At 47.9% G+C, this 14,566-nt stretch overlaps 1 protein-coding gene across 1 annotated transcript; it reads left to right on the plus strand.

The window, feature by feature from the left end:
- The first annotated feature begins 4,482 nt into the window (after positions 1–4,482).
- LOC125525158 (protein STRICTOSIDINE SYNTHASE-LIKE 10-like) lies at positions 4,483–5,789 on the plus strand. Its single transcript, XM_048690177.1, has one exon. It carries the CDS (start codon positions 4,705–4,707, stop codon positions 5,743–5,745), a length of 1,041 nt encoding a protein of 346 aa, XP_048546134.1. The 5' UTR covers positions 4,483–4,704; the 3' UTR covers positions 5,746–5,789.
- The last annotated feature ends 8,777 nt before the right edge of the window (positions 5,790–14,566 follow it).

Raw genomic sequence — 14,566 nt, forward strand, 5'->3', positions numbered from 1 at the left:
AAAGGGATCAGAAAATACAATTGCAAGCATGTGAACATGGCAAAAACATAATCAGTTCTCAGACTTAGTGAAAACTGGAGCATGCTGAAAACAGATATCAAGTAGGCATGTTTATGAGCTCGGTGCACTCACTACAGAGCAAGTCATGATAATCTAAGCATACACCCATCAAGAATACACAAAATGCAAGCTAGACATGGCAAGAACAATAACATAGCATGCACGGATCAACTACAACATCCTCGGCAAAATCGCTAACAAGTAGACAATCTGCCCAGATTCACGAAATAGAAAAAGTAGAGCTCGATTGACTCAAGCTAGGCTGCTCCATAATTGCAAACAAAGACATGGATGGATAGAGCACTACAAGATTAACAAAACATCCTTACTGATCATCCTCAAAAGAGGCACGGATCACTAGGAAACAACATGAACATATGGCAAGATGAGATAAACAGGTCAAGGACTTAGTGGAAATGCTAAGTCCCTGAAATCAGCATTACCAAGTGCCTCACTTTGCAAGCTTGTGCTAGTCACCACACACATCACAAAAATACATGGGTTGCACCTCTGGAAATATGGCAAAACCCTTAACAAAACATATGTAGAGCTCATGGGCATATCATGCACACAATAATCATGGCAAAAATGACAAATATCTAAATGGAGCAGCAGATCTGACAAATATCTCAAGTAGCACTCTTCTAACAGCATTTCGAGCATCAAGATGAACTCAAATGAAAATGATGCAATGGAATGAAATGATGTACCCTCTGAGTCGAACATTTTGATATGCTATATGCGCGAAACGGAGCTACGGATGCAAAGTTATAGCACGATGAACATGAGCATATGAACTAGGGTTTCGGAAGAAAGTCAACTGAGATTTCGGATCTCAGATCTGCACGCTTCCCGAGGTCGCCGGAACAGTGCACCGGAGCTTCGCCGGAGAGGGGCTTGGGGGCGCCGGAGGAGGAGGAAGGCGGCCGGGCTTGGCGGACCGGCCGGGGCTCTCGCCGGCGTCGACGGGAGCAGCTGCCGGAGTTGAGGAGGTGCCGGGCGGCGCCGAGGTGGCGGGGTCGTCTCCGGCGACGAGGCAGCGGGGCGGCGCCGGCACGGTGGAGGCGGAGGAAGGCGGTCGGCGACGAGGGAGGCCGGGCGGCGCGGCAAAGAAGACGACCCGGGCGGCGGCGCGCGAAGACCCGGGCCGCAGGGGCTCTCCTCGGGCCCGGCGGGCCGCGGGCGTCGATGGGATGCGGGAGGCCACGTGGCACGCAGCCACTGGTCGGGCGCGGCGGCGCGAAACGTCCGGTGGCGGCGGAGCGATTTTAGGGTTTCGGGGGAGAAGGGGATCCGGATTTCGGAGGGGGTCTTTATATAGGCATAGGAGGAGCTAGGAGAGTCCAAATGAGGTGCGGTTTTCGGCCACACGATCGTGATCGAACGCTCTAGATGATGGAGATGGTTTTGGTGGGTTTTGGGCCAAAAAGGATGGGTGTTGAGCTGCAACACACACGAGGCCTTTTCGGTCCCTCGGTTAACCGTTGGAGTATCAAACGAAGTCCAAATGGTACGAAACTTGACAGGCGGTCTACCGGTAGTAAACCAAGGCCGCTTGGCAAGTCTCGGTCCAATCCGGAAATGTTTAATCCCCACACACGAAAGAAAGGTAGAAATGACCACCAGAGGAGAACGAAGCGCCGGAATGCAAAACGGACAACGGGGAAAATGCTCGACTGCATGAGATGAACACGTATGGAAATGCAATGCACATGATGACATGATATGAGATGCATGACAACAACAACAACACACGGAGACAAAAACCCAAACCCGAGAAAATAAAATAACTTAAGGCCGGAAACGGCAAGAGTTGGAATACATATTGGGAAAGTCATATCTGGGGTGTTACAAAGTACTTCTAGTTTCATACTTGTTCTAGGTAAAGCGAATGTCAAGCGTGCTTAGAGTTGTATCGGTGGTCGATAGAACTTGAGGGAATATTTGTTCTACCTTTAGCTCCTCGTTGGGTTCGACACTCTTACTTATCGAAAACTATTGCGATCCCTATACTTGTGGGTTATCAACATGCCATGCAATTATTTGTGCAATGTCCGATTGCTAGTCGATTCCTAGCCGAGCGCGGGTGAAGCAAGGGAAATAAATGTGAAAGGATGGAATATCTCATCACTCGGCGTCCACCGTTGAGAGTCGATGTGAAGCTTATGGGCTCGGTCCAAGCCTGTATATTGTCGGTCGACGCCACCAACCAAAGGCAATATATATAGGGGGGGGGTGCTCGGAGATCCTTGTATATAGTAGTTATACGATTTGGTGTAGGTTAGTTGTTGTCCTTGTGCGTTCTTTATTTTTATGTTGTATCGGAGACCCGCTAGCAAGTAGCATCCGATGGTTGCCTTCCATCTCTTATGATTGTTCTCCTTGGAGGATGACAGCCACCGACGACGGATCCAAGAGAGATCTCCAAATAAGCCCGAGAGGCGGGTGGATCTGGTGAATATGGAGGATGCTCCCTCCCTAGTAGTTTTGTCGTGGTGGTGGGGGGAAGAGAGGCAACCATTGAGTCTATTCCCAGCTCATTTAGATTGACCTCGGGCCAGAGGCGGGTCTCCGGCATTGGAACCGGAGCAAGTGCAGCTCCTTTGATGCGATCTCATCCTCAATGAGGTGCCACGGTGAAGCTACGATGTTCTTTGAATCCTACCGGTTTTGGAAGTAGTCTTCCGGCTTCAGCCGCTTCATCGTTCTCCATTCTGCATGAAGGGCGACCCTCATGAGTTCCAACCACTTAATGATTCATGGTCTCCCTTTATTCCTCCTGGCTATGATGCCTGACGGGAGGTAGCTTGGAAACAACTCGACACTTTTTTCTCCTCTCTCTCCAGCAAGGGCTAGAAACAGAGTGATGCCTTAGTCTTCATCCCAAGCGATAGTGTCCCCAGCGATGGAGATTTCGGCTTGGCATTGAAGCCTAGAATAAGACGGACCCAATTGCTTTCCACAACTCGTGTCCATGTCTTTTTCGTAAAGTCTTAGGTTGAGTTGTAATTTTATGTTATTTGAAGATCCTTGGGTAAGCTGTTTTCACTTGAATAAAGTAGTTTCTGGGCCCTTTGGGACCCCTCTCTTGTTCAAAAAAGAAAAGAATGTGACATGTGCATAATGTTTCAAATATTTTGAATTTTACATCATTACGAATGATTTCAAGATATGTTTTGTGCAAATGAATATCTTTGAAGTATGATGGCATCGGTTATGAAAGTTATTAACGTAGATTCAAAAACTCGCTTCAGTAGATAACGTATTTTGCATGAGATAAATGTGTTCTACCATCTTTGATAAAAATGTTCATGTAAGTTGAATAAAATATAAATGTGTGCCAAGCACAACGTTCACACAAGTTTAAAAGTATTATTCACATACAAAAAATGTTTAGTAGATGACAATAACTTAATATATACTCTACTATTCTACTACACAGTCCATGAAGCATTTTACTGTGCTTAAGTGAGTGTTCATGACACTAGTTAAATTTTTTTCAAACAAAAATGATTAACTTTGTGTTAATTTTTTCGTCAAAGCAAAAAAAAAAGGAAAGGAAAAAACATGGACAAATATCCGGAAGGCCCATACATAGCCCATAAAACAAATTACGGTAGAGCAAGCCTAGCAGAATATCTACGTGGCTCAGTAAGGGGGCAAACCATTTTTTTTTCAATTTTCCTCATAAACAAACAGCGGGTTGATTCTACGAATTCTCATTTTTTTTTTGAAAAATTTCTGATGGATGGGCACAAGCAGTATTGTCTTTATTAGTAGATATAGCTAAGATATAAGATATATTTCAACAGATAAAAATGTTTTGCATGGAATTAATGTGTTTCAACATCTTTGAAAAAAGAGTTCATGATTGTTTAATAAAATATACATGCATGCCAAATAAAATGTTGACGCAATTTTCTTTAAAACAATTTATAGGAGAGATATTGTTATGTGTAACAAAATACGTCAAAATATATTATGCTATGCAAGTAATATGTTAATGTATTTAAAAAATGTTCACGTCACTTGTTAAAATATTTTCAATTTTACATGATTATGAATGATTTCAAGGTATGTTTTGTGCAAATAAATATCTTTGAAGTATGACAGCATCGGTTATGAAATTTATTCATGTATGTGAAGTAAAATGTTCATGTGTGTTCAACAGTTGCTCAAGTAAATTCAGAAAAATCGTTCCAGTAGATAAAGTGTTTTGCACGAGATAAATGTGTTCTACCATTTTTGAAAAAAGTGTTCATGTAAGTTGAATAAAATATAAATGTTTGCCAAGCAAAACGTTCACACAAGTTTAAAAATATTATTCACATAAGTTCATGTATAAGTTTTTTTTTCGGTCAACGAAAAAAAAAAGGAAGGGAGAAAACACACGGTCAAAAAGCAGCACCGAGGCAGCCAGATCGCCGGTGTTCGCAAGGACCAGGTCGAGAATCGGAATAAGTCGAGGACACGGATAGGGACTCGTACTCTCGCCGTCGCCGAGGAGGACGGCCGACTCTTGCCGGGACTCGGACCCCTCCAGCGTTTATATAAGAACAGAGGCACCCCATCGAGCCAACACCACACAACACGTCCGATCAAAGAAACACAAGCTCTCGAAACAGCTAGCGAAGCAAGTCAACAATGGCGAGCGGCAGGAGGGATCTCGCCGCGGCGACGATCTCGCTAGCCGTGCTGCTCCTGCTCTTCTTGCCTAGCACCGCCGCCGCCGCCAACGTCCCCAGCATCGACGCCACGCGGACGCGCCACCTGCCGCTGCCACGCGGACTGCTGCGCGGCCCGGAGAGCGTCGCCTTCGACGCCAAAGGCCACGGCCCGTACAGCGGCGTGTCAGACGGCCGCGTCCTGAAGTGGAACGGCCACAAGCTCGGCTGGTCGACGTACACCTACAACCCCGACTACAGCAGCGAGGCGTGCACGGCGTCTCTCCTTCGCCCGGAGACTGCCACCGAGGGCCGCTGCGGCCGGCCGCTCGGTCTGCGGTTCCACCTCAAGTCCGGGTACCTCTACATCGCCGACGCCTACAAGGGGCTCATGAGGGTCGCGCCAGGCGGCGGGGAGGCAACTGTGCTTGTCACGGAGGTTGACGGCGTACCTCTCCGCTTCACCAACGGGGTAGACATCGACCAGGTAACCGGAGAGGTCTACTTCACCGACAGCTCCAGGAACTACAATAGGTCGCAACATGAGATGGTCACAAGAACCGGAGACTCGACGGGTCGGCTACTGAGGTATGACCCACGGACAGGAAAGGCCGTCGTGCTCCAGGTCGACATCACTTACCCCAATGGCCTCGCCATTAGCGCTGATCGGACACATCTCGTCATCTCATCGACCGGACCGTGTAAGCTGCTACGATACTGGATCAAGGGCTCCAAGGCGGGCACCATGGAGCTATTCGCCGACCTCGCTGGCTATCCAGACAATGTGAGGCCCGACAAGAAAGGAGGATACTGGGTGGCACTACACCGTGAGAAGGCTGAGCTCCCATTTGGCGTTGATAGCCACCTGCTAGCATTGAGGATCGATGCCGATGGAAAAATAATCGAGGAGATGCGGGGACCAAAGGGTGTGAGGCCGACCGAGGTGGTGGAGAGGAAAGGCGGCAGACTATTCATGGGATCTGTCGAGCTTCACTATGTGTCCGTCGTCACGCGTAAATAGAGAAATCAATTAGTAGAGATGTATTGAGTTAGGATAGGTTTTCATGAAACACGCGCCTTTTAAAAAAAAAATTTGTTATGATTTTGTCTTGACTATTTTATTTGTAAGACTGTTAGTCTATTGTATTAATATATGATTTTACCAATTGACAGTGTTGTTTTATTTTTTTTCCAATATAATGTATGGAACAGTTTTCTCTGTAGAACTAGATAGTAGCAGATGTGTGAGCTTGAAAGACAGAAAAAAGCACTAGCATTGTTGTGAACGTCAAATATATAGTTAGCATAGGAGTGCAGGTTAATTCTCACATAAACGAGACTATGCAATCTTGGAAAAACAGAACGAATTTGTAAGAGAAATCAATTTGTTGACAAACTGGAAATCAGCCGAGTGATGGTTAGCAATATATATCTACGTCACGCTGCTTAGGTAACGAACCATATTATCACGAACCAATTTCATTGGTTTTCTTTATTTCTAACCATAACCCTGAATTAGCTAATTCATAAATCAAGGAAAAACTTGGCCTAAAACATTTGAGTTGTTACTGAAAATAAATAAGATACAGGGTTCGCTAAAGAATTGAAGCTGCACAGTCAGAACTTTCCCCTTTTTCAATTTATCTATCTCTTCTAATACATAATTGCGGTGTTTAAGTGCAGTGCACAAACACTCCAATATTTCACTTAATTCATGATCCTTACCAAAAATAAGTAAGATACAGGTTCACTAATGATTTGAAACTTAATAGCAGTCACAACTTTCCCTTTTCCAATTTGTATGATCTTTTTTTTCGCGAATACGCAAAGCTTGCGTATCATTGCATTGATAGAAAGAAGTAGAATGAGTACAAAAGGGGTACAACACATAACACGAACGCAGGAAGGCGTGTACATGGTGCCCAGAGGAGAGAGAGACAGGGGACGAGAGGATACAACACAGCTAAATCAGCCAGACCCTAGCCAAGAATGGTAATGCCAAACCAACAAGAATTCCACCATCGTCCGAGCCGAAAACGGGGACACCTCGAGTGAGCAAGATAGTGCCTTCAAGAAGGAAGATGATGCCAGGACATCGCCACTATCCGGTCCGGGGGACCCGGACCTAGGGTTTCCCCTGAGCTCGAAGAGGGGCTAAGCTGAAGGCCTTCGCAGCGCCTCAAAGAAGGACACGACACCCGCGGGCGCCATCGCTGCCAGCACCGGCAAGCCGAGCAGGCATCTCTCCCTGGCCTAAAGCTGAGCAATCCCATAGCCGCCAAATCCGGAAACGTAGTTGGGGAGGCCAACGCTAGTCGAAACCACCATGTCCGGAAGGGGTAGGCGGGCTGCACCTGCCGCCGGAGGATGGCACCTCCTCCGAATCCACGAGCGTAGGATCAGGCAAAAGGGGGAAGCTTTGAGGCGTACTGGGTAGGGCGGGCGACGAGGCGAACCACGCGGGGGTACCGGGGCGACGGCGTCCAGCAACGATAGCAAGCGAGGACTGGAGGATGCAGATCCAAACTGCTGTGGCCTTAGCCATCGGGACATCGGCAAGCAAGGTGAGCTGGAAGGGACGCAGCTACCTAGCCGCCAAGGCCGGAGCTGCCCGGTAGCGGACGCCGGCAGCGAGGAACACCGGAGAGACGCGGGCCTGAGGCTGCCGGGCCGGACCAGCACCGACAAGGACCGCCGCGGGAAGCCTAGTGCCAGCCACAACCACAGATGCGTCGCCGCCTCCACACGAGAGCCGCCACCGCGGCTCGGGAGGGGAGGAAGGCCGCCGGAGACAAGGGGGCCGCCTGCATAGGAGGCAGACCGTGAACGCACCCGAAACCGGCCGCAGGCCTAAGACCCAACCACGGCCGGCCGAAACGAGGCCATGGGAGGGATGAGGAGCTGCAGGGGGGTGGCGCCCATGGCAGTGGCCAGGAGCGTCGGGTCGCCGCCGGCCGGCAGGCTCGTGCAGCAGCTGGGGTAAGGGCGTCCGAGAATCGCCGGGGAGGATCCTGGGGTCGCGGGCCAAGGGGGGTGGAGGCGCGAGCGGTGCGGGGGTCTGCGGCGGTCGAGGACGACGAGGGTGGCGCGGCCAGCCGGAGACGCGCAGGGGCCAGGCCGCGGGGACCGGATCCGCGGCCGTCGGACTGGCGGGGGAAGGGGGCGGCGCCGCCGCGGCAGGGGGCGATGCTTGGGGGTGGTCGTGGGGCGTGGGGGGCACGGATCCGCCCTGCCGCCACCTTCCTGGGGCCCGGCGCGGCTTCGCCGGCCGGCCCTCCGGCGGCGGCGATGCGGGAGAGGGTGGCGGGGGAGGTTGCTAGCGACGGCGGCTAGGGTTCCCCCCGTGTTGCCAGAGGAGGGCGAGGGGGGGGGGCGGGGGGGGGGGGGGGGGGGCAATTTGTATGATCTATCTGTTCTAATACATAAATGTAGCGTTTAAATGAAACACTGCAATAATATTTCACATAATTCATGATCTTTACCGAGCTATGACTTGGAACAAATATAAAATAGTACCGACTAAATAACACTCAACCTTGTAGTTGGACAATGTTCTGTGTGAGTCATATTTGGACCCCAGCAATTAGCATCACAATGGACAAACTAGCTTCCCACCATATTTGCAATCATACATGTTTGGATGGTGGCCTTATGTCGTTTTAGACGATTAGCTGATAATTCTTCTGGAGTTGCTTAGTCGATAATATATATCCAACTATTCATATCCTTTCCACATGTTGGATTACACATTGAACCAAACCTAGGCTACAAACTATGACTTTGTACCATCAATCAATTTTCTTCAGGTTGCCTAGAAAAAAACCCGGGGTAATTTTGTCTCTCTTACGTCATGAAACGTATCGGTAGCTTCAAACTATGCAACATGATGTACTCAGTCAGTCTAATATAAATTTATCTCTTTTACGTCATGAAACGTATCGGTAGCTTCAAACTATTTCCCGGTGTTGTTCTTTTGTAAAGGGTACTGATGCATCTCGAAGTACTCAGGCAGTCTGATAAACTATAATTTTGTCTCTTTTTCGTCATCAAACCTAAAGAATTGAAGCTGCACAGTCAGAACTTTCCCCTTTTTCAATTTATCTATCTCCTCTAATACATAATTGCGGTGTTTAAGTGCAGTGCACAAACACTCCAATATTTCACTTAATTCATGATCCTTACCAAAAATAAGTAAGATACAGGTTCACTAATGATTTGAAACTTAATAGCAGAGTCACAGCTTTCCCTTTTCCAATTTGTATGATCTATCTGTTCTAATACATAAATGTGGCGTTTAAATGAAACACTGCAATAATATTTCACACAATTCATGATCTTTACCGAGCTATGACTTGGAACAAATATAAAATAGTACCGACTAAATAACATTCAACCTTGTAGTTGGACAATGTTCTGTGTGAGTCATATTTGGATCCCAGCAATTAGCATCACAATGGACAAACTAGCTTCCCACCATATTTGAAACATACATGTTTGGATGGTTATCAGCGCACTGTGGTTATCAGCGCATCATTTCCTCAAAGAGTGAAAGAGATATCCCCCCTCCCCCCCACCTCCCCCCCCCCCCCCCGGGGGGGGCGCCCCCCCCCCCCCGGCTCCCCCCCCCCCCCCCCCCCCCCCCCCCCCCCCGTGCGGCGGCGCCACACCGCACCGGGGCCTCCCCGCCGGGCCCCCTCTCCTCCCCGCCGAGCCTCCCTCTCCTCCCGCCGCCGCCGCCGAGGGCATCGCAGGCTAAGCCCGCGGGCCGCAGCGGCGGCGGTGGCAATCTTCCTCGGCCGGCGATCGGATCTGGGTGGCGGCGACCCACTCCGGCCGACCCAAGGGCGATGGCGCAGGCCGGTGGCGACCAGGGTTGTCGTGCTGGTGGCGGCGACGAAGAGATCACGTCGGCGGCTAGGGTGTCCGATCTGGATCCCATTCGGATCTGGATGGTGGTTCCTCGAGCCGTCGTGCGCATCCTTCGTTCCGGCGCGGCAAGCGGCCTCTGGACTAGGCACGCGACATGAGGACGTCGGGGGCTCCGGCCCTTGGCGTGGAGGTGGTGGCCATCTTCTTCGCCAGAGGTGGTCGGCTAGATGGTTGTGTATTCTCGCATCCAGTTCCAACGTACAGTGGGGAGACGGGGCTGCCGGTGAAAACTGTGCTATGACTCGGGTCATGGCGGGCGATGGCGGCGTTTTTGCGTCGTTATCTTGTTGTAGGCAGCGCCTCTGCAGCTTTTGTCGACTTGCTTGCGCTGCTCTGGGTGAAAACCTTGATCCGGAGTTTTCGGAGCGGACGATGGCGGTGCTTTTGGGGCGTCGTTTTCCCTCATGGGGGCATCGTTTTTTGAGCAGCAGATGGATGCAGGATCAGAGGACGGATTCTTTGGTGGAGCGGTGCGGCATCTCACTCATTGATGCCGGCGGGTCTCGGCGGCATGACGCTGTGGTGACTCTGCGTCCGATACGCGGAGATGGACTCGCGCAGGAGGGTGACGCGGTCTGGCGTCGTGGTGGCGTCGACGGCAGCTAGACCGAGCAACGTAGATGCAGCAGTACAGCTCTGAAGATGGATTGGTGGCTGGTGGCTGCGGCGGCCTCAGACCCGGCAGGCGTCCTGGTTGAGGAGTGCGCCGGACTAGTAGATGACCCATACCCGGCAGGCGTCCTGGATGGGACCTTAGGTCTTAGATGTTAGGTTTGGCTGCAAGGTCTGTGTGGTACTAGGCCAGACTATCAGCATCCCTTCATCTCTTGGATAGGAGTAGCGACACTTTTGTTGCCTAGATGGTTGCTTCAGTCTTATTATTATATGACTTTGTAAAGTCTTGTGTGAATAATTAATAAAGTGGCTGCATGCCGGGGGTCCTTCTCCATTTCAAAAAAAAAACATGTTTGGATGGTGGCCTTATGTTGTTTTAGACGATTAGCTGATAATTCTTCTGGAGTTGCTTAGTCGATAATATATATCCAACTATTCATATCCTTTCCACATGTTGGATTACACATTGAACCACACCTAGGCTACAAACTATGACTTTGTACCATCAATCAATTTTCTTTAGGTTGCCTAGAAAAAAACCCGGGGTAATTTTGTCTCTCTTACGTCATGAAACGTAACGGTAGCTTCAAACTATGCAACATGATGTACTCAGTCAGTCTAATATAAATTTATCTCTTTTACGTCATCAAACGTATCGGTAGCTTCAAACTATGCAACATGATATACTCAGTCAGTCTAATATAAATTTATCTCTTTTACGTCATGAAACGTATCGGTAGCTTCAAACTATTTCCCGGTGTTGTTCTTTTGTAAAGGGTACTGATGCATCTCGAAGTACTCAGGCAGTCTGATAAACTATAATTTCGTCTCTTTTTCGTCATCAAACCTATCGGTTAATCTTACAATGTTGATATGCTCCTCACTTCAGGCGCATACTCCATGCCTATCGATTTGCATTTGTGATCAGCCAACACACTGGAAAACTTAGAAACTTGTGCTTCATCGTCTCCAAGAAGTAGAAACTAATGAACTATTAGAAAGTGAACGTGAAGGTGATTTTGTGCAATAGTTATTTAGTTGGGCAACAACCTTGAAAAAGATAGCGAAAGCAAGGCCAAGGGGTCGTGCCAGTTCTTACGAAGCTTCTCCACATCAGAACTGTATATGGAATTTTATGTGCCACCGCTGCTTGGTAAGGAAACGTCTGTATGTTCCTGAAGACTAAAAATACTGATTTGTCAATTCTGTTCACAAGCTTCTGATTTGTGTGGTCGTAATGTTGGCATGCTCATGAGTGGTGATGAATTCATGTTGTGGTAACGAAGTTATGTGATTATCTTTTTGAATTTAACCAACTAAATCCATTCTTAATTTTTTATTATTTCAATGAGATAAATTTTGGAAAAATTTCAGAATTTCAATATTTTTTCTTATTCTTTTTATTTATTCTTTCAGAAAGAGATAAGAGAGTATGTCAATGGTATTGAGACTGTCTTTCTAGGATGTGTGTTTATCTCTGTAATCTATATAAAATTATGGGGGTTCTAATTAATTTGCTAAAATAGTAGATGCTTACCCTGATTTCTAACGACGCCGAGAGCATTTGTTAGGCAGGGTGCATTGCTTTTTAGTAGTTCACAATGGTGATGTCTGCTATGAATTTCTGTTAATGTAATGGTATCTCGGACTGGAAGTTCACTCTTTTGATATCTTTTGCTGAAATGTGTGTAAAGGTATAGCTCTTTCATGATTTGAACCTTGCACCGGTAGAGTTTCGACAACACTATGTATGAACTAAACAATGGATGGAGATATTTATTGGAGCATTGTTTCAACAAATATATTTTTGTCGAAAGATATTTCTGCTATTTTAGTTTGTGTGATATATTTTACATAGTATTGCTTCAATATTTTGCGCTGGATTGTTATTGCGGTTACCAAAATATTTAAAATTGTAGTGAAAATGTACAATAGCCAATAATACAATGGTTATTAACATTTAATGTCAAGACGTGTGTTGCACGTGCACGCTTACTAGTGCTTAATGGCAAACGCTTTCTACCAGACATCTGGCGGGATCAATTCATAAGGCCTATCAAGCTCCATCGATTCTTTTTCAACCCACGGCATGGGTTGCTTTCCCAAATCCATTGTTATCTGCACAAATCTTCTGATTTCTTTTTTTACAAAACCCCTCCCGACTTTCTTGTTAGGTCCACCCATAAACCCTCCCAAACGGAATGTAACTGTCCCAAATTCCTTCATTGTCCTGTCTCCATCGCCAACCTATCCAATCCCCTCGCTGCCCCGAATCTCTCCTGCATGAATTGACCTTGCGCCCCTTGCGGCCCTAAGACGCACCGCGATGGCGTGTCGTACGTCACATCCATTGGCTGTTCTCAACCCCATCGCTGCCCTGGTCACCTACTTCATTGTCTCTCGTTCAGTGCCTGCCCACCATTATCCATGATGGTCACAGGCTCACCCACTAGCTCATCATCGTCTCGGTCATCTCCACTAGGTTTGGGCCCCACGGCCTTCATTCCATCGCTTGGACGCGCTGTCTCGGTTCAAATATGATGGCAACCATCGAAGATTGCAGGATTCGTCCCACCCCACAGGCACCATCCTCATCTGACCTAGATATAGTCTCTTATCCTTGTATAGTGCTAGTTGATTTCCAAACATATACATGTTCTCTAGTATTATTTGATTTTCTCTATGTGCATATAATGCTTTCCATTTTTCGGAGGCTGATTTTGCTCTGTACATTATGTGGTGAATCACTAAATCATCAATGAATATATGTGCATTTGGTATTTATAGAAAATATATGTTTTCCCATGTTGGCCGCATTTTTTGTTTTGTATTGCCTTTTAAATATCCATGCTTCTAAGTAATAGTTCTTATATACCCGGGGCACTGTTTTCATGCTTCTTCTCCATTGTGCTTCTACATTGTTAGATATATGCTTCTTCGGGCTATAGTGTATGCTTCAATTGGTGATCGGAAACTTAAATACATGTCTGGATACACAAAGATGGTTAAGGTTTCCTAACCATAGGCATGTGTTGTCACTTGATAACGGGATCACATCATTAAGAGAATGATCTGTTAGCTTAGCATATGATCATTCAGTTTATTGCTATAGCTTTCTTAATGTCAAATACATATTCCTTCGATTATGAGAACATGCAACTCCCGGATACCGGAGGAATACCTTATGTGCTATCAAACATCACAATGTAACTGGGTGATCATAAAGATGCTCTACAGGTATCTTAGAAGGTGTCGGTTGAGTTGGCATGGATCGACATTACGATTTGTCCCTCCGTGTATCGGAGAGGTATCACTGGGCCCTCTTGGTAATATACATCACAAGAATCTTGCAAGCAAAGTGACTAAGGAGTTAGTTGCGAGTTGATGTATCACAGAACGAGTAAAGAGACTTGCCGGTAACGAGATTGAACAAGGTATGAAGATACCGACGATCGAATCTCGGGCAAGTAACATACCGACAGACAAAGGGAATTACATATGTTGTCATAAAGGTTCGACCGATAAAGATCTTCGTAGAATATGTAGGAACCAATATGGGCATCTAGGTTCCGCTATAGGTTATTGACCGCAGAGGCGTCTCGGTCATGTCCACATAGTTATCGAACCCGTACGGTCCGCACGCTTAACGTTCGTTGACGATATAGTATTATATGAGTTATGTGATTTGGTGACCGGATGTTGTTTGGAGTTCCGGATGAGATCACGGACATGAAAAAGAGCTCCGGAATGGTCCGGAGGTAAAGATTGATATATAGGACGATGCTATTTGGACACCGGAAAGGTTTCGGAGTGTATCGGGTAGTCATCGGATCACCAGAAGGGGTTCTGGGAAGCCACGGGAGGTTAATGGGCCTTATGTTCCCTTGGTCGCCGGCCCTAGGGATGGAAAGGGGGGAGGGCTTGCCCCTCTTTCCTTCCCTCCACCTAGGAGGAAGGAAAAGGGGCCGGGGGGGAGGCGCCACCTCCTCCTGCCTTCCCCCCGCAGGCATACAAGGAAAAGGGGACGCTAGAGGGCAGGAGCCCAAGGGGGCCAGCCGGCCACCCTTGGGGCGCCTCTTGGCTACCTCCCCCCCCCCCACTATATATATGAGGGAGGGGGTGCCACACAAGACCACGGCAATCTCTTAGCCGTGTGCGGCGCCCCTCTCCACAGTTTAGTCCTCCGTCCAGTTTCTCCATAGTGCTCGGCAAAGCCCTTCGGGAATGAGTTCACCATCACCGTCACCATGCCGTCATGCCACTGGAACTCATCTACTACTTCGCCCGTCTTGCTGGAT

This window comes from Triticum urartu, chromosome 7, assembly GCF_003073215.2.
Source record: "Triticum urartu cultivar G1812 chromosome 7, Tu2.1, whole genome shotgun sequence".
In the NCBI taxonomy this organism is placed as follows: Eukaryota; Viridiplantae; Streptophyta; class Magnoliopsida; order Poales; family Poaceae; genus Triticum; species Triticum urartu.